At 35.5% G+C, this 26,500-nt stretch overlaps 1 protein-coding gene across 1 annotated transcript in view; it reads right to left on the bottom strand.

Annotated features, from left to right (window-relative positions):
- LOC115229190 (proto-oncogene tyrosine-protein kinase receptor Ret) overlaps positions 1-26,500 on the bottom strand; it is a 280,998-nt gene that overhangs the window by 133,252 nt on the left and 121,246 nt on the right. Inside the window, exon 15 of the mRNA XM_029799591.2 lies at positions 19,625-19,923. Coding sequence (XP_029655451.2) covers positions 19,625-19,923 — 299 coding nt within the window. The remainder of the gene's footprint in view (positions 1-19,624; positions 19,924-26,500) is intronic.

The following is a 26,500-nucleotide window of genomic DNA, read 5'->3' as shown; positions in this document are numbered from 1 at the left end:
CAATTCTGAAATCTATCAATTTATCAAAATTGATTGATTTTACAACGTACACACGAAGTACAAGTTAACGGCATAACTATTATAGTTCATACCAAACAATTATGTTTACCCTCAAGAAAATGGGTGTTTTCTCCTTTATAATATTTTGGTTATAACCCCCCCCCCTCCGAAAGGTAGCTATTTCATTGCAGCATATAACACTTCTACGTAAAAATTATAAATCTAAAATAAGTTTTAGTCAGTAAGAATTATGTCATTATCAAATATATAAATTATATTCTAAAACTAAAAATAAACAAATGAATGAATAAATTCTTCAACAATAAAAGAAAATTAAATTGCTGTTTTGCATAATATAAAAAAAATGTTTCAACTGTTAATACTATTAATAAACATTTGTCACTATTATATGATTCAGGGTATAAACTTAGGTAAATGACTTCCAATCATAGAAATATAGTGTCCAATGATGGATGCTATTTAATATAATCGTTGTAGTCTACAAATTTGCATCATATTATGACATATGTATGTCAATCCAAACATTGCATTCTGGCAAGCTTAGCACTTCGTTGAGTAAATACGTTCTATACATTTGCAGGGGCATCATACATGAAGCACAATTAATGGCATGGGTCTTAGGAAGATTAGTGCTAGATTGAGTCGAAACCCAGTCTATATATTTGCAGGGCGTAGTACACAATACACAGTTAATGGCATTTCTCAAAACCAGCATTTGTTATTCCTTTAAACATAAAGATAAACAGGCGTAAATTTGCGAAGTCTTATAAATCTTCAATTTCCATCTGAAAATACGCATGCATCAACTTTCACTGAGGTTTCATTTAGAAACAGCAGACTTCCCAATTACGCATCACCTAGACTTGGACAGTTCTACCTTTCAGCTAGCATTTCTATTGAGATGATTGAATGTAAGAGACTTAAAATCGTTGAAAAAATTGACGTAGGAAATTTCAGTCTATAGATATAAAAATAGTTTTAAAATTTCTTTCGATCTTAGAAACATTAACCGTTAACATTGTATGCATCATCATGTATATATGTGTGTGCATGCAATTTTTATGGAAATATCATACGTAAGCATTAATAGGAATATGCTTTAAGCGAGATGAATTGGCTTTCGAAGCACTATGTTCAAGTAATTCATACATAGATTAACAAAAACAGAAAGCGATTATGTCGTTTTATAATACTGTTCATGAGATCAACTAGCAAAAATAAAGCTGATACCAAGTTCCTCTAAAAGTCTTTGAAAAGAAAGTGTTGATATCCAGTTCCGCTGTCTTTCAAAAGAAAATAAACATCTAAAGAGGTGGCCAAATGTACAATTAGTAGAGGAATAAAAAGAAAAAAAGTTATATCTTGAAGTAAGGTGAGAAGTTGAGAGAAAAGTTTCGAGTGGAGCATTAACTTCATCCTATTTCTTCTCCAGCGACGACCTCCGCCAGAAACTTTAACCTCTGCTTTATTTCACGCTCCACTAAGAAATATCTTTCGTTTTACTATTTTCAATCCAATTTACACTGATGTATTTCCGCAGAAGCCTATGAGTTCCAGTTACTGTTCTTAATTAATTGGTGATTTCTTACTGCAGCGAACAGGGAGCTTACAGTTTCAGTATGTGAACATCAATGTACAATTTAACGTGAGTATTCCCGTGGTATTTCTATAGAAATCTCTATATTAGTATATGCAACTAACTTATTCTATTTCAAACAAGCTCGATGCTACTCATTGAGTATTTATATATGTATATTTTAAACTGCAGTTTATTTTGTTTATTTAAACTGAAATTTGTTGAAAATAGGCGTTATTGATTATATGTTAAAATTTTCGAATTACTATTTCACTACATTTTTGACGGCGGTTGCAGTACGGGAAATAGAAAGAGGTGAGCCGCTCGTCTGTAACCAGGTGGATTTTGTTTCACATACACCTTTGCTAGTGTTCACTGAAATACGGGGAAATATATAAACACACACACACACCACACGTGCAGACACACACGCGCACACACACACACAATGTAGACATGCATACATACAAACACATCAATAAATACATGCATTCATGCATACGTGAATACATACATACTCATTTGGATACATGACAAAATATCTCACAACCAACCAATCTCGAGCAGTTGAGTTTCACAAAAGCTGAGAAAACACGTCTAATCAAGACATCCGAGCAAGAGACCGCCAAAGATACTATCAAGATATGTGAAATATTCAAGAAGTTTACATTTAATAAATGCATATAATGCGTATAAAGCATACGACTGTACGTTGGCGTACACATACATTGTATATGCATTACAAAACTCCAGCCATGTTACCTGATATACACCAACATGTTACACATACACACATATACACACACATATGTACACGTACACACACATGCACACACACACATAGAAACTCACTACAAATAACGAAAATTTATTTTATATGTATGTGTGTGTATGAGGCATTGTCCAGATATGCCCCACCACTGAAAATTTCCTTTCCATGGCACAGGTTATTGTAAACACTAGAAATTGCCCAGCGTGACATGTCATTTTCCTCCATGTCACCAGTGATGCTTAAAAGAACCTGCAATGCCTCTTGTCCGACTCTCTGCCACTTCGACAGACCAACGCTCCGGTTTGATATACTTCCATCTTCTCCCGAAAAGATAAATGGCAACGTTGACCTCAATAGGATTTGAACTCAAGCACAGGTAGTCGGAACATTACTGACAGCGAGCAGTAAATATATGTAAATGTGTATATGTACACACGCAAAATCTATATATATATGTGTGTGTGTTAGAGACTGTGTGTGTGTGTGTGTGTGTGTGTGTGTGTGTGTGTGTGTGTGAATAACAAAGGCTCTTTTATTAGGAAGCAAGCAACTAGCCTGACCCGCCGTAATGAGCTGCTGAATGCGTAGAAACACGTCCACTGCTTCCAGGCTCTGTTAATCGTAAAAGTGCGGAAAAGTAACCACCATCAAGAAAGAGCAGAAAATATGAATTAAAAAGTCTGATTAAAAAAAACCCTCCGTTCAAAAGCGCTACTTAAATAAGATACAACACCCAGCAACTAAGGTCACGCCAGGTCACACTCGATCTATCAATCCTTCGGTATGTATGTATGTAGTATGTATGTATGTATGTATGTATGTAAATATATTTTTGGTTTGTTCCTTTTCGAGCCATGCCTGGTTCATAAGGGCTGGTTTCCCGGTTTCTTGGCGTATAGGTTCCCTACCTGGACGGGACGCCGATCCGTCGCAGGTGAGCTGCAAGATGCAGGAGGAAAGAGTGAGAAAAAGTTGTGGCTGGCGAAAGAGCCAGGAGAGGTTCGCCATTATCTTCTGTCGGAGCGGCGTGGAGCTTAGGTGTTTTCGCTCATAAACACACACATCAGCCGGTCTGAGATTCGAACTCGCGATCCCTCGACCGCGAGTCCGCTGCGCTAACCACTAGGCCATGTGCCTCCAACATGTATGTATGTATGTATCTCTCTATCTATCAACACTCACACACACAGATATCGAACGGTCTTTTCACTTACGGTCTTTTTCCGGTGAAAAACTATGTTCGAAACGTCAAAAACTCTCTCCTGTTACTGACGGCGACATTAAAACGTTCTTTGTGCACGTCCTCTTGTCTGTTATCGTTAATTTCATTATTAGTTTATTTGAATTGAATACATACATACATATATGCATACATATATGTATACAGACATACATAGACATGCATACATACACACTCACACACACATGCATACATACACATACATGCATACGCGTGTGCACGCACACACACACACACACACACAACTTCTCGATTAACGATCTCTGCGACTTACGGACCCAATTAAAATCAATATAAAAAAAATCATAAATGAATTTTAAAATTTGATTTTCGGACGTTTGGCAGCTCCACCTACGATAACAATGGGAGAATCTGGCTAAGCAGGCTTCCGTTGGGCTCAGACATGTACTGCCTGCCACTATCTCTCACTCAGTCGTTTTCGAGCATCAGTTGCATTTTAATGAAAATAGTGCTGAAAAATAAATCCGACTTACGACCTGTCAGTTGGAACGAAACTCGATAGTAAGCCAAGGAGAAGGGGTGTATATATGTATATATATATATATTTCGAATTTGTGTAAATGTGTATAGAGTAATATCAGTTGAGTAAAGAATTTGTGTAAATGTATAAATGTGTATAGAATAATATCAGTTGAGTAAAGTTAAAACATGGTTTGGTTTTCACGTTTTTATTATTGTATTTTAAGAGAACTCAACTGTCAGTTGAATAAATTTTGAAATTTGATGATTACTACGAACGTGTGAAAGCACTAACTGAACTTTATGAACATTACAAAATATTCTTTTAATGTTTAATACACTTCAACATATGTAAATACAATAATAAAAATGTGAAAACCAGACCATGTTTTAACTTTATTCAACTGATACACACACACACACACACACACACACACATATATATATATATATATATATATATATATATATGCATATCGCTAGTAACTACACACACTTTTCTCCTTGATTCTTTCTGTGTTCCGTTCTGTGCAAGAGCGAAGGCTCGAAACGTTAAGGACTTTTTCAATTCCCGAGCGTTATACTAATACAACTGTTTGTTTTCTACACCATCTGTCTTCGTACTTTTTTTGTGAATTCTCCTATATATATATATGAACTGGACTTCTATTCTATGCTATGCACCCCGCTTTTCACTTAATGTTAAGAACTTAGCTAAATCCTTCTTTAATATACTGGACTCCAACTTCCCTTGCCAATATAGATATAGCTCTAACTTTAACAGATTCGCTCTGAAGTTATCCTACTTCATCCCACCCAACTTCGGATCTATCATAGCAGCCTCTAATAAACAGAAACTTTCCCTCTACTATCAAAACTCACACTATAACAACTCTAAATACTCGACCACCCAACATGTACATAGCTCCAGCATTGAACCTCATACGTTAGCCCACAACGATAACCCAACCCATCCTACTGACACTACCTGTAATACTACCACAACTTCTACCACCCTTGCAAATAGAATAATTAACAACAACGTTAGCAATAATAACAATAATAGTAATAGTAACATTGATAATACTAATAACTTAGACCTTTCTACCCCCATCACTAACCTCTCCTCTCACAGTATTACCTCCTACATTCCTGAAAATAATCCCTAAAATACACTCACTCGTAACTGCCGTCCTGTGTCCGTCTGCCCTCTACAAACCCATTGCAGAAAATCTAATGTAATTTATGAATGCACCATGCTCAATTTACAGCCATATATATATGATCAACCATAAATTTTAAACAGCGATATGCCGCTCATCTCAACTCTTTTAGATACGAGAAACACAGTAAATCCATAACACTCGCCAGTTACATACATCATCTCAAAAATAGAAATATTCTCTACACGTTTTCATGGTCCATACCAAGGTCAACGCTTAGCCTGTAAATTATGCCTCAAAGAAGCATTCCACATATTTAAACACAACTCCTCAAGACTACTAAACAAATATAATGAGGCCCTAAGCACATGCAACCACCGCTTTTTTCATACCTTCAAATTTTACCACAAATCTAAATGCAACCTATATAACCACACAGTATATATCCACAACAACCCGTTGGTAATCCTCAACAACCCTACTTGTCGCCATTTTAAATTTTAATCTTCAACTAACCCCCACATCTTATTTTAAGGATCACAATCAATTAACAATACATATATGAACATACAAACGGATACATATGGGTGTGTATAAATGTGTGTACAGTTATTTTCTGTATGTATGTATTTGTATGTGGGTATATGTATATAAATATATATATATATATATATATATATGTGTGTGTGTGTGTGTGTGTTTGTGTGTGTGTGTGTGTGTGTGTGTACATACACATGTATATGTGTATGTACGACTGAGAGCTAAGCTTATAGAGGTCATCTTCTTCATACTATAATATTTTGATATAGTACCAGGTGTAATCCAGCAAGCTGGAAGGATCGATCGCACGCCGGGAAAAATGCTTGGCGGTATTTCGTCCGTCTTTACGTTCTGAATTTAAATACCGTCGAGGTCGACCTTGCCTTTCATCATTTCGATGTCGATAAAATGTGTACCAGTCGAGTACTGATGTGAATGTGATCGAATTAAACTCTTCCCCGAAAATCTGAAACCAGTATAGTACCAGGTGTTCTTGCTTCAGACAGGTGTATGTGATAGCAATCTCTGGTTGTCTTTGGTACACTATCACCACCAGTATTGTTAAATATATTTTCCCAAGAAATTTAAAATCATTCGTCAGAGTGTTTGATATGAACGGTGATATATAAAATCAAATGGCTTAAGGTTTTATTAAATTCAATTTATTCAGTTAATCATTTGATTCAGGTTATTGGCGGCCAGCCTTACTATAAATATGGGCCGTAAGATGGGTCAGAAAAGCTCGATCCGTCTAGCAGTTCCAGCTGTTCTGATTTCAGCCAGCCTATACACGGTGACCTCTTTCAATATCAGCATATTATTTTTCTGTTAATTAAACTGACGTTGTGGTGTGATGAAGTAACCTCATTGAAAAGCACTTGACTAATTTACATTAAATCAATTATACAATGCCACGAGCTAGTATAATGATGCGTTCAAAGGAGATTTATGGCAATACTGTCATATTGTTTTATTGAATCAATGGTTTCAGCATTTGATCACATGTACAAACGTATCTGTTTGTAATATATCTAATACGTCGGTGATCAATTTGAGAAGTCTGATGTGCGTATGTATAGCGAGAGTGAAATCAACAGTGTGAAATATACAAACATAAATATAAAGTAAGTGAACTATAAGTGTTACGCTGTTTTATTCGATTATAGAGTAATATAGTTAATTTCTGTTTCATATATTTGCGTGTAATACATTCGGTATTCCTTTTTATGTGTAATGTATAACCATATACGACTACGACTGTTAAGTGAATTCGCCCATTTACCATATATCTTTCTTTTCTTTTATCTTTTACTTGTTTCAGTCATCTGACTGCGGCCATACTGGAGCACCGCCTTTTGTCGAGCAAATCGACCTCGGGACTTATTCTTTGTAAGCCCAGTACTTATTCTATCGGTCTCTTTTGCCGAACCGCTAAGTGACGGGGACGTAAACACACCAGCATCGGTTGTCAAGCAATGCTAGGGGGACAAACACAGACACACAAACACACACACACATACACATATATATATACATATATACGACAGGCTTCTTTCAGTTTCCATCTACCAAATCCACTCACAAGGCATTGGTCGGCCTGGGGCTATAGCAGAAGACACCTGCCCAAGATGCCACGCAGTGGGACTGAACCCGGAACCATGTGGTTGGTTAGCAAGCTACTTACCACACAGCCACTCCTGCGCCTATCCTGACATATTCTCCTAAAGTATCTGAAATAATATAGTTGAATAGACAACGATGCTTGGAATTGGCTTTTGTCTAGCGGCAAATGCATCCATTTCAAATAGGATTTTTAGAACAGAATATATTCTTATAAACCTGTCAAATCTTCTATTTAGTTCTGTGAATTTTCTTTTCCAGGAGAACTTGGCTGAATCCTATTCTTTGAGAAAGACCTTTTCTTATCATATGCAATAGAGGCAGTGTAGAGCTCTAATTTCCATATTATATACAGATGTTGTATTGCAGGATTTAAAATGGATACTATTGTGTTACAAAGTATACATGAGATATATTCCACTGAACAATATAAAGTGTAATCTTGTTTGTATTGAACATGAGAGATTTACGCCATTCAAAGATAGTTGGTAATTTTTGATATAAACATTAGTGACTAGTATTGGCGTTGTGCCAAAATTTGAAATCAATATTAGTGACTAGTATGGCAGAACAGCTGTATTGAAGCTTTAGCAACATTTTAATTCAAATAAAATGATAGAATTCATTTTGTAAATTACATTAGTAGTCACTCTTCGTTTGATAAAATTATTATATTATTCTTTAGTATGTTAAAACCATATGTCTAAAAATAACAAGTTAACCACAGTTAAATGTTGCATGTTATTTTCCCATAATCTAAAAAATTTATTTCAGAAAAAATATATAGGTTAAGTAAAGTTAATAACTGACCCAACAGGGACATGTTGAAGATAATTCCTTCTGAAGAAAGAAATCGATGTATATAACCTAAGTCAAACATATCCCAAAAGTAATGTATGCGAGTCATAAAATGAAGCATAATTATCTGCCTCTAATTAGATCACTATTTAAAAGTTGACAATCTCATAGAAAACATAGTATATCTGAACCTTCAAAATTTTTATTTCTAATTTTAACAATAATGATACTTCAACAGCCCAGTGCTTACAGTATCATTAAAGAAGACTATTGGTATTTAGAGTTGAAGTTCTATAAATCAAAGATTAGGCATAATAGCGTGAGCCTGGGGTAGACACAATATACATGTCGACGAGAGAAGAATGCGAAGTGAGTTGGGAGAGCCATAGACCAGCTGCTACAAGAACAAAAAGCACCGGAAGAGCAGAGTTCACTCTAGTTGAGATAAGAGAAGTACAGTTGTTAGACAGTATGTTTGCGGTTCAGATAATAAGATAGGTGGTCGTTATTAATGCGGTCTTCGCATATTCCGTTTGTGTAAGCATAATTACATTTAGTTTCAATTAAGATTTGAATAGGATTAGTTAACTGTTGGGAAATGAAGTATTTTCTGATGTTTATGTTTTAATAGTATGTTTTTATTACATCATATCTACTGTGGTGTCAAGTAACTATTTATGCACATACATTATTAGTATACATTGCGGTCTCAAAAGTAGGTTTTCCGCAAATTATCATTTTTTTTAAATTAGAAAATAGATATAATGTAAATTGTCTTTTCCCATTTATCTCTCTATATATTTCTGTCTGCCTTTGTAAGAGTGAACACCATCGCCATACTTATTGTCATTATATATACACACACATGTGTGTATATATGTGTGTGTGTGTGTGTGCGTGCATGTGTTGTGCGTGCATGCGTATGCGTGTGTGTATCATTCTTTAACAAAAATAGTATTGATAGTGACTCCAACGTTTCGGCCAGTTCATCCATCATCATGCTGTCCCATAACGGCATAGCTGGCTGGCCGAGACTTCGAAGTCGCTGTCAATACTAAATTCATACTGTACAAAAGGAAGGTATTGTGTAATCCTTCAGTTTAATATAAAATTGCTTTATTATAACGACATAAAAACAAATATTAATGCAGACAGACAAACGGACTGACGGACGGATGGACGGACGGACATACAGACAGACAGAAGTATGTATGTGTTTGCGTTGTGTGTATATGTGTGTATAAACAGAGAAAGAAAGAAAGAGATAGATAGATAGATAGATAGATAGACAGACAGACAGACAGACAGACAGACAGACAGACAGACAGACAGACAGACAGACAGGCAGGCATGCAGACAGACAGACAGACAGATAGACAGACAGACAGACAGACAGACAGACAGACAGACAGACAGACAGACAGACAGACAGACAGATAGATAGATAGATAGATAGATAGATAGATAGATAGATAGATAGATAGATAGATAGATAGATAGACAGAGTTGTGTGTTTGATTTAACTGAAACAAATGTAATTTTGGTATATATTTTGCACAGAAACCAAAGCTGACTGCGATAGATCTTAATGTTGAATTTAATAGTGAAAATAAATATATCAAATGCATTTGAACATGTATGTTGAGCCACTATCTTCTTTTCAAAGTGAATATTGACTATTCTGTGTAACTGTCACGGGGACAAATATCAGAAGGAGAAAGTTTATGCTTCACTGTGTTGTGTGCGATATGACAACCCACACGTATCTAAACTTTGCTCAACCACATATCATCTATGCGCAGTTTTTACACTATACGTCAAACCTACACCGATTTCTTCAACGGAGAACTCGAAAGCATCTTCCAGAAGGGATATGCCCCAACTGGGGGCGATCGTGAGAACTCTAAGTGCTTCACTTGATTAAGGGTGTATGTGATATGATTATGTTTTCTTGATATGAATAGCCCCCGAGTTCTTGTAAATGATACAAGAACTCAGAGATTATTCATATCAAGGAAACATCATCATATCACTTATACTCTTAATCAAGAGAAGCACTTAGAATTCTCACGATTCCTTCAGATATTAGACTCCACTATCACCGAAAGGATATACATAACATGGTAAAGACCGTATCGTAAAAGTTCAATCCTCTTCAGATCCAAAAGCTACTCCACCCTACTATAATTACTGGTACTCTATACACCTCAGCAGAAGTCTACATTTGAATACTACATTCACGTCTCGGTTGGTACTGCACACAAAAGCATTCAAAGAAAGGCCCATTTGCTATCTCTCTGTTCCTTTTTACCATTATGTGTTTTGTGCCACCTTAACTCAGGTATTTTCAAGTCACTCCCCTAATCTCACTTGAATACTTATTTTGAGCCCAGCACCCTAGTATCGTACTAACCACAGTGTCTAGTTTTTCTTCTCCAGAATGTCATCCCTCAGGAAACTTTTCATGTTCTCATGTCTTTCTGCAGGTATCTACTAGCAACGGTTTGAGTGGATCATTAACGGCACAAGCTTAATAGGTTTTGAAGGGTCTGCGAAGGCCAGGAACATTTCCTTTTCTCCAGACTCAGCAAATGAAACAGAATGCAACATGTGTAAGTCCAACCCGACTGATTGGATGTTTATAAGGCACTACAATTTTATGTCGTAATCAAGAACTTCCAGATGTTTAAAAAGTAAGTCCACAATAAACAAAACCTCGATCGACTTTCCTAGACTGCTACACTATATGAGATAACATGTGTAGGCTAGGTTAATAGTTCCTTCTCTAGAACTCATTTTCCTATTGCAACATTGACCAATATTCTCCATATTAATGATACATACAGCTTCCCTGTTCCAACTAAAAATAGTTTTCACAGAATACATGTACACTCCATTTTAGCGAATCAATAAATGGCGCAGAACAGAGCGTTTGTTTATATGTGAGCAATTAGATGAATGCCTGAATGTGATATCGTTTCGATGTACAAACTGTCACTAAATGATGATTGAGTAGGATAGTTCTGGTTTAATGCATATCTTTTCTATGATTGTTAACCAACCGACTAAAGCAGTACTACAAATAGAAATGAAACATCAGTCATTTTTGTATGATGTTTCTTGTTCAATATGCCAACCATGAAAAGATTGCTACTCTGCGTTATTTCTTTGATTAGTAGACTGGTATACAAAGAGCTCTTAATAAAGAAAAATCTAAATTTCAAACTGTTTTGAGGGCGGTCAGAAACCCTATTTTCTAGACTCTTACTGCCTAAAAGAACACAGAAGTTTAAATTAGCATTATTGTAAATGCCATTAGAGTCATTAGACCACATAATCAAAATTTTTTTCGACGGAACTGATAAAGAGGCCACTGTTGGGAATCGAGCCACACAAATCTCTTGCTGGACGACTGCATTACAAATTACAACAGAGAGTAGGCGCAGGAGTGGCTGTGTGGTAAGTAGCTTGTTTACCAACCACACGATTCACTCCCACTGCGTGGCACCTTGGGCGAGTGTCTTCTACTATAGCCTCGGGCCGACCAAAGCCTTGTGAGTGGATTTGGTTGATGGAAACTGAAAGAAGCCCGACGTATATATGTATATATATGTGTGTGTGTGTATGTTTGTGTGTCTGTGTTTGTCCCCCCAACATCGCTTGACAACCGATGCTGGTGTGTTTATGTCCCCGTCACTTAGCGGTTCAGCAAAAGAGACCGATAGAATAAGTACTGGGCTTACAAAGAATAAGTCCCGGGATCGAGTTGCTCGATTAAAGGCGGTGCTCCAGCATGGCCGCAGTCAAATGACTGAAACAAGTAAAAGAGTAAAAGAGTAAGAGTAAAAGAGAGAGTGTCAGTCTATCTTCTAAACTAGATGCCTTTTGTTTTTGCTATTTAACTATTCATCTGCAGCCAAAAGATAATCTGTCCCCAAGATGCAGCACGATAAATTATTCTATTAGTCCCCTTTATAGAGTAAGGCGTCATAGCAGTAGATGAAGCGATCACAAATAACTATCAAATTAGCGATATATACAGAGTTCGATTTCGTAGCTTCGCATATCTATCTGAAATTAGTGTGTACGTGTAATGCATTAAATCCTTCTTAATTCGTACATTAAATTAATAATGCTGTCTAACCGATAACGTTTCGCTCATCATTTATTTCAGCCCATTAGTTTATCATTTTAATTAGAAACACTGCCCTATATCTAGTAAGAAGAGAATTCGAATTCTTGTTATGAAGTAAAATCAATCCAATATTGTTTGGCTGACATCTATGTCATAACTAAACCAACTCAGCTATTCTCATAATCAACAATCGCTTTTGTTTTTTTCTTTATCTAAATTAGTGCAAACAGTCAATTATTTCAATACATAAATAGCAAGATAATTTTTCAACAAAATTATACATTTTTACAATACTAAAAATTTTGAAAGGTTTATATAAAAGTTACAATCCAGGATCACTTAAATACATACATACATACATACATAAATATATATATATATATATATATTTCAGTAAAAACAATTAAGATTCAAGTGAGTTCCAATGAATTCACATGAATGCGGTACTTAACTTAGATGCACCAGAAATCTATATGGTATTAACCATAAAATAATGTGGGGTGATTATAAACAAGAAAAAAGCAACAAGAATGGATTAGTTGTTCAGTACAATTGTTTCATACGAAGAACAGCTTTATTAAAAGCTGCAAATATTGCAGCAAATACAAGTGTCCCGTATTCATCAGCCCATATGTGTTTTGGCTGATGAAACAATTGTACTGAACAACTAATCCATTCTTGTTGCTTTTTTCTTGTTTATATATATATATATATATATATATATATATATATATACATACATACATACATACATACAATGCATACATATGCGGGTGGGTGTAAATAAGTCGTAATGGCGTATAACCAGTAATACTGCATGACGATAAAAAATAACCTACCCGTTGTATTACCTATACGGAATGTACTTATATTTCTAACTTATAGACGGCTATCTTATAATATATATATATAGTGTCTTGATCGTGTGCGCGCATGATCGTCACTAGTAAGTGTTCTTATCTCCAGTTTAATATAGTAAAGTATCCTGAAACTGAAAGTTAATATTTACCAAATGAGTTTTTGAGATCTACTTCTCACAGAACTGAACTCAAATTAAAACAATCTCACTGACATGATTTAGGAATTATATTTAAGTTATTTTTTCCATTTAGTCTGCAATTTAATTCCTCACCTGTGCTGTTCTTTAAATATATCAGACACCGATATGACTTATCACTGCATTTCTCCTTGTATATGAGATATCTGACACAGATTTTATACGCGTTCTGCAAATGTTTACCTCGATAGGATGTAGAACATCGATGCTTAAAATATTAGCGTAAAGTATGTAAGATAATTAAAGCTAATGCTATGCATACGTTTGAAATTCCTTTAAATGAGGTTTTAAACGATAATGGTACGAAGTGTACCATTTTAGTACTTATGCACAGAACAATCATAGTTATGATTACTAATGAAATAGATTTTATTTTCGGTTTCCTGCGAATCTAGGTCGCTATACGTACATGTGTTTCAATATCGTTCTCACATTCACAGGTATGCTTAGTGGGCAATTAACATATGGGGCTAATTTTGTAACGGTTACAAATTTCAAAGGGCATCACCCTGACTGCAGCAGGAATGTATAAATATATATGAATGATCATGGTAACATAATTTTCAAAATAGATTTTACATCCTATAGCCTTTCACTACTACACTACGGTGATAAGTATGTCTTATATGTCGAAGATGATGATGATAATAATAATAATAATAATAATAATAATAATAATAATAATAATAATAATAAAGAATAATAATGATAATAATGATAATGATAATAATAATAATAAATAATAATAATAATGATAATAATAATAATAATAATAATAATAATAATAATAATAATAATAATAATAATAATAATAATAATGAATAATAATAATAATGATAATAATAATAATAATTACTTTTATCCCACGAGGTAAATTCTCATTCCCACCTCTCTAATTCATTCCTCGCTCTCCCCCTCTCTCTCTCTTCTCTTTCTCTCTCCCTCTCCTTCTGTTCCTCCCCCTCTCCTTCTCTCTGCCTCTCCCTGTCTGCAAAGCACAAGCTTTATTTGCTATTAAAAACATGCTGGAAGTTTATTTACAACAAGAGAGAGTTCCAGTCAAAACATCGCAAACTATGATCTTATTATAATACAAAGATATATCTAAAAAATATATGACATGTCTCTGCAACTTTTAATTTATTTAATTTATTGCTCTAGAATGTAGAATTGAACTTAATTGTCCCGTTCTTGAATTTAATTAATTTCTCGAAAGTAACTTTTACCCCACAAGGTAAATTCTCACATCCTCCCTCTCTAATTCATTCCGCCCTCTCTTTCTTCCTCTCTCTCTCTCTCTCCTTCTGTCTGTCTGTGTCTCTAACTCTCCTCTCCCTCTCTGCAAGGCACAAGTTTTAGTTGCTACTAAAAACATCCTGGAATTTTCTTTACAACCAAGAGAATCCCAATCAAAACACTGTAAGCTATGAAATTAATGTAATACAAAGATATATCTACAAAATATATGACATGTCTCTGCAACTTTTAATTTCTTTCGCGACAGAATATTTTCTCGTTTGGGCATTACTCGGCGGTGATGCGCCCGTCCCATTCACCTATCATCTTCCCTTATGTTCAATATCTACTTCATTTCCATGTTTACAACCAATCTTAAGCAGTCCTCTCAATCACCCTCTCGATCTGCATGGATTATACTGAACATGTTGTGTAAAATGGCTTCCTCCCCTCTCTAGTTGATCTTCCTTTCCTTTTATTTTTATTTATTATTTCTCTCTGTCTCTGTCTCTCTCTGTCTCTCTCTCTCTCTCTCCTCTTTCTCTCTTCTCTTTAACTTTTTTGTCAATGTTGGAGTGATGAGGGGAGGTGAGCGCCCATCACTTATAAAATGCTCCAATGGCCTGCGCAGGATTTATCCCCTGACCGTCAAACACGACTCCTTCGCCAAACCAACAAAAAGCAGGAAAAGACAAGTATCTGGCACCTTCAAATAACTAGTACTCCGGGTAGGCTGCACTCGTTAGCCTTGGATGGCAAGCGACCTAGAAGGAACACTCCGAGTTCAAAACCAGGGGAGCAAGTCCCTGCTGCCTTGGCAGACTACCTTGATAGAGATGGTGTCTCGATAAAAATACCGGTTGGTAGTAACCTAAAACACACCTCATTTGTGAGTGAAAATGCCAAGCAGAATAGACGACGATAACGGTGTGAAAGAGACTAGAACCTATGATGGAGATGCCGCTCCCGGCAGGTACTCCACTGTACAGCAGGGTGGGCCCGGTCAAAATCCAGCCACTGCTAGTCATGCAACAAGACATAAGTGGAGTAAACAAATAAACCTGGTTGTGGAGTGTTACTACCAGAGCACCCCCGTGGATGCGAATAGCGTGGGTACAGAAAACGAATGCACAGTGAATGGAAGGCAGTGGATCTGTTTGAAATTACTGCAGAGATTATGTGACCAAGCATGAGCAATACGGAGGAATGGATGTTTAACAGAATTTGAGCTCGAAGCTATCAAAAGATATCAGTTGATGCTGGGCATGCAAGAAACGTATATGGTATACTGTAAGACAGGAACAATTGTTCGCAAGAATATACTCCCGTGAATTGTGAAAGAATTGAGATCAGTGACTACTCAAACAATGAAGATCGATTAATAATAGATAAGATTTTTGATCTATTAAATACAGAAGGGACAGAATTTATGTGCGACTTTAAGAAGGTTAACCAATGGAGACTAAATCAAGAGACGAGTAAAGTCAATAATGTATTGATACCCATTGAAACAAACAATGTCTCACAAACAAATAATCTTATTAAGGCTGCTAGTAAGATTGTAACAGAAAGGATGGGATTTAGAACTACTGAGAACAGAACAGCGATGGATAGAAGAGGAAATAAACGGCCTTGGTGGAAATTTCAGGAGATATAAACTCCTTGAACAGTGTAGTGTTAATACTTATCAGGAAAAGAAATGGCGAACTTACGAATGAATGGAAATTCGAAAAAGTTAGGAAGAAATATGGCGTAGATACAAAAGGCTGAATATTGTAATTGAAGAACTGAAGCAGCGCATACTTGTAAAAAAAGCAAAGCTAACTAGGTTTGAATAGCGGATTAAGCAATACCTGCAAGACAAATTGTTTAGAACCGACCAAAAAGATTTTATCAAGAGAATGAGGATGATAAAAAAACGTGAAAGTTTAGTTCCTGATGCTGATGAAAGTCGACTTTTCTGAGGTAAGATATCAAGTAAGCAAGAACAGCATAATACTACAAGTGAACGGCTGTGTAGCCTGAATCAAACAGCTTCTTATCCCCAACAAGAGGCTATCCACTTCACAGAAGACAGTATTTGAAATATTAGTAAAAGGATAAGCAACTGGTAAGCAGCAAGACCTGATGGCGTACAGGGATTTTGGATAAAAAAATTCAGTAGGTGCCATAAATTGATCGCAAATTAATTTAATGCATTGATCAATGGAGAAGAAACCCCGGCTGGCTGGCAAAAGTACGAACAGTGTTCTGTCTGAACGATGCATTAAAGACCAATTTCTTGCCTCCCATTAATGTGGAAGTTACTGTCAGGAAGAATTGCAGAACTGTACAAATTTCTTGGTGAGAACGATATATTACGACAGTAGAAGTACCAAAGATCAACTATTGATAGACGAAATTGTAATGCAAGACTGTAAACAAAGGAGAACACATTTGGGAATGGCCTGGATTGACTGACTATCGCAAAGCTTAACATATGAGTCCATATTCGTGGATCATCGAGAGCTTAGATCGGTTTGGAATTGCGTGGAATGTAACGTGTTTCCTGAAGAGGAGTATGGTGGGAGTAGAAAATTGAACTGACAGCTTACGGAAAAAAGCTGGGGTCTTGATGATAACTCAAGTTCTAGATGCGCAACCATCAAAGTAACATCAAGGAACTTAGCATGATGTATGTTTCTGCTCGGTGGCTACCATGTTTTTTGACACCTGATCAAAAGCACACCAGGTTGATCACATCGCGGGAAAATCTGACAATGTTTCAGGCAGATCCAGCTGGTTTCTTTGAACTTTTCCTAAACCAGGAAGAGTGTTGACTTCATCACTTTGAACTAGAGAAAAAGCAACAATCTATGCAGTGAAAAACCTCCTTCCTCATCTACTCCAAAGCATGCCAAGGCGTTTTATTTGCAGGTAAAGAGATGGCATCAGTTCTTGGGATGCAAAAAACATTCTGCATGTTGATTATATTCAAGGAGGCCACACCATCAATGTGGAGTATTATTTCAACTAGCTGAGGCAGTTCCGAAAATTATCATGACCAAATGTATGTATGTGTGTATATGTGTTTGTGTGTGTGTTTGTGTGTTTGTATGAGTATACAAGTTCCTATGTAAATTTATATTACACACACTCTACATATTCATATACATACATATATATACGTACAAGCATATGTATACACACAAGCACGTATATACATGGATACATATGGTATAATTACTTATCTTATGAATTATAATACTTACGCATATAAGTATGTGCATTTATTTCTATGTGTAAATATATTTGTGCGATTACCTCACTGACAATATTATATGTGTTTGCTTGTGTGTGTATGTGTGTGTGTGTGTGAGTGTGTACAGAGAAAGAAAGAGAGACAGACAGACAGACAGACAGAGTGAGAGAGAAAGTGAAAGAAAGGGAAATAGACGGACAGACCAAAGTCTTGAGGTGAGAAGAAAGAGAACAAGAAGAGAAAGAGTTAATGTGAAAGATATATAATATATATATATATATTATATATAATATATATATATATACACACACATACAAATATATATGTATATATATATATATATATATATAGATATATATATATATATATAATATATATATATATATATATATATAGATAGATAGATAGATAGGTAGATAGATAGATAGATAGATAGATAGATACACACATACAAATATATATTAATTTGTCTCTCTCAAATTGTCTATATTGAAAATGTATTCTTTGAATATCTTGACCACAACCTGCTTCACCAGTGCTGGAGTGTTTTATTGTTCTGTCAGCTGGTCTCAACAACGATATAGTTATTGAACGTGACAAGTAACTTTTTTCCAAGTCTTTGAATGTTCAATATCATTAACTCAGTGACTGTTTCTTCCGTACCTTCGCAATTCATCGCAAGGTTTGCTTTTGATCAAGTCGTTGCATGAAACATGTATCATGTAATATATATATATATATATATATATATATATATATATATATATATATATATATATATGTATGTATGTATGTATGTATATATATATATATACTTAATCATTAGGGTTCAGCAAAGATTTGCTTTACCACATACCAAAGTTTAGAAATAGCAGCCAAAAACCCTTAGCTATTTCTTCTACTTTAAAAAGGGACTCCCAGAAAAACCGAAATACTTGAAAACAATCCACACAGGCAGAGAGGAAAAGTAACGAAAATCAATCAATATCTGGTCATATATGTATATATATATATATATATATATATATATATATATATATATATATATTGTTGAGCTTGGCTAGCCAATGGCTATCAAATCACAGGTCCTTATATGGCTAATGTTATCGTTCATGATATTTTTACTTTGATTGATATTCTTATATTCACTTATGGAATGCTTATTTCTTAAGAAAATTGGGAGGCTGTACGGAATATATTCAAAACGGTTTATTTTGATCTTTAGTAAAATATGAAATTACTTGAAAATTTTTCGTAGGATTTATTAACTTCTGAGGAAATTTCTAAGAATGCTCGGGCACCAACGACAATTTGAAATGATTGCAATTGAAATCCGGTTTAGAAGAATCCATTCAATTATTTACCATCAATAACTGAATGTTCAGGTTAAAAAAAAATCGGCATTTCATTGGCAACGTAATGCGATGCAACATACTTTCTATAACACTTATATATTCTGTGTTTGTTATACTTCGGGACATGTCAACATTAAATTAAGAATAAACAAAAAATTAAATAAACAAAATTTTCAATGAAAAGAGAAACATTCACAGTTTATATTAAATGAATGTTTTACTGTATAAATTAGGTACAAAAACGAACAATGAAAAACAATATGTACAAAGAAAACACCTTAAACATATAATAAAAATATGTTATTAGCTCCTCTGAGAAAGAATTAAGGCCGAGATTTTACTTTTGGAATGCTGACTTCTTCTCTCTTACAGCGCATGAAACTGGCTTACCTCTGAGTGTCCATCTATAGATTTTGGAGCTGCAAGATCGGCCATGTTACTTTGTGATACTAGACGGTTTTGTTCTTCGACATAGTCTGAATGTACTGCTGACATGGAAACACTGCCCGGAGGGTATTTCTTGTTGGTTTTGTTATTGTGGCGCCTGTGCCGATGACAGCGCCACATGCAGTAGATGAGTATGATTGCGTATGTGAAACACAGGAATCCAGACACGACAGCGATCACGATCGTCTTGCAGTTTCCGCTACATCCGTCATCGTTCCGATTCTTGGGGACGAAGTTTTCATCTTGAAAGAGAAATATGAAAACAATATACAGAAGGAGAAGAAGAAGAAGAAGAAGAAGAAGAAGAAGAAGAGAAGAGGAGGAGGAGGAGGAGAAGAAGAAGAGGAGGAGGAGAAGAAGAAGAAGAAGAAGAGGAGGAGGAGGAAGAGGAGGAGAAGTGGAGGAAGAGGAGAAGTGGAGGAAGAGTAGTAGTAGTAGTAGTAGTAGTAGGAGGAGGAGGAGGAGGAGAAGAAGAAGAGAAGAAGAAGAAGCATGAACTTGATGATATAGAGGAAATTGAAAGAGATATACATTTAATTCATAAAATATTTTAAATAATTTATTTACTCCTTGCTTAATATGTTGAACGTTAATCAATCAACATCAGCTTATTAGTACAAGTGTATCTCAATTTTCCACTGATAAACAGTGTTGTATATAAACGTCAGAGACATTGGTCTCACAAAAGGCATTGGTCACTCTGAAGCATTAGTCACACAAAGGCTACCAAAAGAATAAAAGTCTAATATCTCTGAGAACCCAAGGTGCAAGTTGAAATGGTATGTAGTTTAAATGGGTCCAAATGAGCAGGGATTGAAGCAGATATGAGGAAATGCTAGGTGTCTGCTTACATTTTGAATGACTGTATACCAAGAGCATATACAAAGCAGCTCTGTGTGAGTCGCGTTTGGATTTATGGGAACGTTATATATAATGAAATTGCCATTAGGAATCATCGGGTAATGTGAAACTGAGAATTTGTTGAGACTTAGAGGCCTTATATGTGTGCGTATGTGTGTGTGTGTGTACGTGTGTGTCTGTGCGTACATGTGTGTGTGTGTGTGTGTGTGCGTACTGCGTATGTGTGTGTGTGTATATACTGTTAACTGCGAACAAGGACAGTATTTCGTTCTGCAACCGTAGTATACTACCAAATACGTTAAAAGTTTTATAAGTCAATATTGTATAGGAGAGAGCGAGCGAATAAGAGAGAGAAAGTGTGTGTGAGAGAGAGAGAGAGAGAGAGATAGAGAGAGATCAAAAGTAAATAGGCATTCTTTATTATACCATTTTGTATGTGCAGAGACTACACATAGCCAAACAGTTTCAGTCATTAGAAACTGCACAAAGCATCTCTGCTAACAAGTAGATTGAGAATTTACACGCATCAAGTGACCTTATATCATTTCTAGCAAAATCTGTAAAATCTGACAGTGTTTATTTACTCTTCAAATCTCTCTCCCACCCGGTCCGTCTCTGTCTCTCTGTATATATATATATATAAAACTTATAAAACAAGGGCAAAAGAAAAATTATTTTCATGCTAATATGCTGATAATAGACTTTTAAATCGTCAATTTCTACATATCATTATACACTCACTATAAATATACGTCGTGCTGAAATATGCTGCCACCTTTGGATGAATTTTTTTTCTGAAAAAAATTTCATCCTATATTTGTAGTTGATATATATATATATATATATATATATATATAATATATATACATATTTATTTATTTATTATTTGTGTATATATGTGCGTGTGTGTGTATGATGACGTCCAACCAAGTGATGATATTTTGACAGCTCAAAATATGAAGAAATTAGTCCAATTCGCCATCTATATATAGCTAATGTGTGTGTGTGTGTGTGTGTGTGTGTGTGTGTGTGAATGTGTGTGAGTCTTTCTGTCTGTGATGTCCCCACACTACCGCTTGACAACCGGTGCTGGCATGTTTACGTCCCCGTAAGTTAGCGGTTTGACAAAGGAGGCCGATAGAATAAACAAAAAAAAGTACTGGAGTTAATGTATTTGACAAAAAATTCTTCACGGCGGTGCTCCAGCATGGCCGCAGTTTAATGACTGAATCAAGTAAAAGATGAAAGATCTTTGTGTGTGTATGTCTGTGTCTGTGTTTATTCCCCACCACTGTTTGACAACCGGTGTTGGTGTATTTACGTTCTCATAACTTAGTTCGGCAAAAGTGATCAAAAGTACCAAGCTTTAAAAAATATGTACTGGGGTATATTCATTCGACAAAATAGTCTTCATGAGGGTGCCCTAGAAAGGCCACAGTGTAATGATTGAAACAAGTAAGACGTGTGCGCGCGTATTTGTATGTGCGTGTGTGTGTAACATACATGTGCAAATATATATGAGGTGGGTGCCCAAAAGAAACCGGAATTTTGCAATATTCTTTTTTTTTTTACTTTGTTTTATATGATTACACATTTATCGCCTCAAAGTATTCTCCATTTGAAACAATGTCTCGGCCCAGAAAGCGTTTTCTACAGTTCGAAGCAGTCCTGGAATTCTTGCGAAGTGATGCTTTTTAACACCTCCGTTATTTCCTCTTCACCTCTTCCACATCTGCAAAACGTTTCCTTTACCGACTTTTTTCATTCGGAGGAACAAAAGGAGTTGCAGGGAGCAAGATCAGGTGAATAGGGAGGGTGTTTAAGCGGTGTCATTCCATTTTTGGTCAAAAACTGTCCCACACTCAAGGCAGTGTGCGCAGGTGCATTGTCATGATGAAACCACCACTCTCCACTTTGCCACTGGTCGGGGCGTTTTCGTCTTAGCGCATCTCACAAACGTTTCAGAACTTCCAAGTAAAATGTCTGGTTAACGGTTTGACCAGGAGGAACAAATTCTGTGTGCACAATTCCTTTCGCATCAATGAAACAAATTCAGCAGCATCTTGACACTGGACTTCATTTGATGCATATTTTGGGGTGTCTGGTGACATTGAATGCTTCCATTGACTTGATTGCTGCTTTGTTTCCGGGTCGTAGCCGTAGCATCGGTTTTCGTCACCAGTGATGACCTTCGAAAAGAGATTCGGATCAACTTCCAAATGTTCTTACAGTTCACGACATGCTTTTGATATTCCATGAGAAAGTGAGTCGCAAATATTGTTGCAACTCTTTTCATTTGCAATTCCTCGCTCAAAATTCGTTGGCAGGAGCTCCAGGATACACCAGTTATACCAACAAGTTTGTCAATTTTTCGGCGACGGTCCTCCAAGAGGAATTCAGGAATTTTCGTGACGTTTTCGTTCGGGAGGTCGACGGTCACCCTAAACGAATTTGGTCTTCAAGCGTCAAGTGTCCATTCCTAAAGCTCATGGCAGCGTCCTTATAAACTGTTTGAAGAATGACAACTATTTCGGCGGCATTTTCTCCAGCAGAAAACATAATTTCACAGAACTCGTTGCCCTTTCCTTTTAGCGATCGCAAAAATCGACGAACAGGGGAGAAGTACTGCCAAACAATGACGCACTACGTGGAAGTACGACTCCATAGGACGACGCCAGTCGGCAGACTGATACCTGACGGTCACATCAAGTGGCTTCTAGCGGCGGAAGCCTAAGCTACACCGGGCTTGTCCCACAAAGAACGTTTCCGGTTACTTTTGGGTACTCCTTCGTATATCCATATATCAGACATAAGCTGTCGCTTTAGAAAGAGAAATTTGAATTGTTAATAAGTAAAGTATAAGCTGAAGCTATAAATTGATAAATATAGCGACGCCATTAGATAATTGTTTATAAGTCAGAAATGTAGGAAATAAATAGAAAGAAAAAGGGAAAAGTATACATGAAAAGTGCACACTACCTATTGATAAAATATTAAAATTTTTGTTTTAATAATCGAGTTAAATTATGTATCGAATATCAATATTCAAATAACAAATTATGTTGGGTCGTATTTTCACATATTCAAAGGTAAGTAAGAGACATGTGCTGATTTCGTATATGCTTTCCGTGTATGCAACCATCTCTAAATGAAGTGGAAGTTAAGAAATGTTTTATTGGCTAAAAACACATTAACTGAAATATGGTAACAAGCGATGGATGAAATAAACCAAGCATACGGAGTGACAATAATTAATTTATGAATTAAATTATTTACAGAATACACAGGTTACTTCCACTCGGATACAGCTTATCTTTTAGTAAACGCCCGTAATTAATTCTATTAATAGTTCTGAATATTAACTGCGTCTTTCCTACTAGACATGAATCAATAGTAACAATACGGTTTTCCTGCAATTGAACAAGATATGTACATAAATAATTGGTGACTCAATACAGTGTTTATATCTTGTTGGTGACTACTGAACATGATTGACAACCACTGCAGAATTTATTATCCATAAATTTTGATAAATATACCGAATTGTTCTTTCATTGAGGGTTATATGATAGTATTTAATCACTGCTGCAATGGAGATTGGAAGACTAATTATAGCAAGCTACATGGCTCATAAAATGTGAGTTTCAATATAGCTAACAGCCATAAAAGTTAATTATTACTATATTCCATGAATCTTTACGTCATTCACATATAAAGCAAGAGTTTTAGAGAGTAAAATTATGAGTAACAAATAAACGAGATATTCGAGAAGGAAATTTGTAAGAGGGTGACAAAATGGTGGAAAAGTTTGGTGAAAATAGACACATATAACGATAGAATGATTGAAAAAGACCTGACTAAAAATTAATCAAATGATGATCAAGAATAGCTGTATGTAATGAAGTAATGAGAAACTGAGAGATACATAGGGTAAAATGTAATAGGAAAATGGAGGAATGACAGGAAACTAGAATGAAATATAATGATATAGAAACTGAATTGCGTGATGGAAACAAAGAAACCGAAGAGAGAAATACAGAATGAGAGAGATGCAAGTAGATAGAGAGAGAAGTAGAAGAGAAGAGAAATAGACGAGCTAAGATAGGGAGAAAAGTGAAACGGGGTATAGAAAAATACGAGGAGCAGTGAAGCAATATGAAGGGTGAAAAGATTGGAAGGAGGATGAACACATTGAAAGAGTGTAAAGAAACGCTAATAAATAGGTAGATGGAGGTACTACTTAACAATAAATTTTTTGCCATATTTGTGTGTGCATGAGAGAGAGAGAGAGAGAGTGTGTGTGTGTGTGTGTGTGTGTGTGTGTGTGTGTGTGTGTGTGTAGTGTACGTACGTGTGTGTGTGCGTGCAAAATTACAACATTCTCTGAGATTCGCACCAGGCTGGGCCGTAGAGGACTACTGGAGCGAAAATCGAAGTATATCTTCAATCTTGATAAAATAAATGTATCTATCCACTTGGCCTAGAGTATTGGGTGCTGTATCAGATACAGTTTACACTACACAAAATATATTTATATATTTTACATGACTTACATTACGTTAGGTATGTAAGTACTTATATAATATATATATACATACATAAACATATATATATATACATACATAAACATATAAATATATACATATAATACATACATATATATATAAATATATACATACATATATACACACACACATATATATACATACATATATATATATATATATATATGTACATATATACATATATATATGCACATACTATATATACATATATATTACATATATATATATATATATATATATATATATATATATTATATATAGTATATATATATATATTTAGGAGGTGAATAAAAAAAACAAAAGACGAAGACAGGTGATATATACAGCAAATAGATGTATTTGTATAATACTCTTATTCGTATAACGCTCGGAAAATGAAAAAGTCTTTAACGTTTCCAGCCTACGCTCTTCTACAGAAAGAAACAAGAGAGGAAATAAAGAATGTGTAGTGGCTAGCGATTATATATATATATATATATATATATATATATAATATATCTATATATATATATATATAATATATATATATATATATGTTTCCGACGAAGAGCTCCGCTCGAAACGTCATACCTCCCTGCTTCCTTTTCCTGAGCGCCTATAATAATAATATTGTAATTGTTCCATTGTTGTTGTTTTTTTGTTTCCGTTTGATTAAAATTATATATATATATATATATATGACTGTAAAATAGGTATTCATGCATACATATGTATATATATATATATATGTATAAAGAGTGGGAATTATATACTTATTGCAATAGCTGAAAAATAGTCAGTATTTCCCTAAAACGACATTGATAAGGCAAAGTAGTTAAACAGAAAGCACCGGAAATAGTTGTTTCCTAATTAAACAGGTCTTATTTATTTGTTTAAATTAATAGCTAACGACGTGTAGTACGTTCGGCTGCAAAAATAATCGTCTCTCAAAACAACATAGTCTCTCTGTCTCTGTCTCTCTCCCCTTCCGTCTTTCTGTCTTTCCCTTTTCCTCCCCATCTTTCTCTCCCATTTTCTGTCCTCCCGCTCTCTCCCTCACACACATGCACACATATAGATAGATGTACAGACAGATAGACAGACAGACAGGCAGATAGATAAATAAAGAGGAAGGGGGATACAATAACCTAAAATAATATACGTTCTTAGATGCTACCTCACCTCAACCATTGACACAAGCAAACATATTCTCTTTACTCTTACTCTTTTACTTGTTTCAGTCATTTGACTGCGGCCATGCTGGAGCACCGCCTTTAGTCGAGCAAATCGACCCCGGGACTTATTCTTTGTAAGCCCAGTACTTATTCTATCGGTCTCTTTTGCCGAACCGCTAAGTGACGGGGACGTAAACACACCAGCATCGGTTGTCAAGCGATTTGGGGGGGGACAAACA

The sequence above is a fragment of the Octopus sinensis genome, linkage group LG2, assembly GCF_006345805.1.
Source record: "Octopus sinensis linkage group LG2, ASM634580v1, whole genome shotgun sequence".
NCBI classification, from domain to species: Eukaryota; Metazoa; Mollusca; class Cephalopoda; order Octopoda; family Octopodidae; genus Octopus; species Octopus sinensis.
This window is presented reverse-complemented; position numbering and strand designations above follow the sequence as displayed.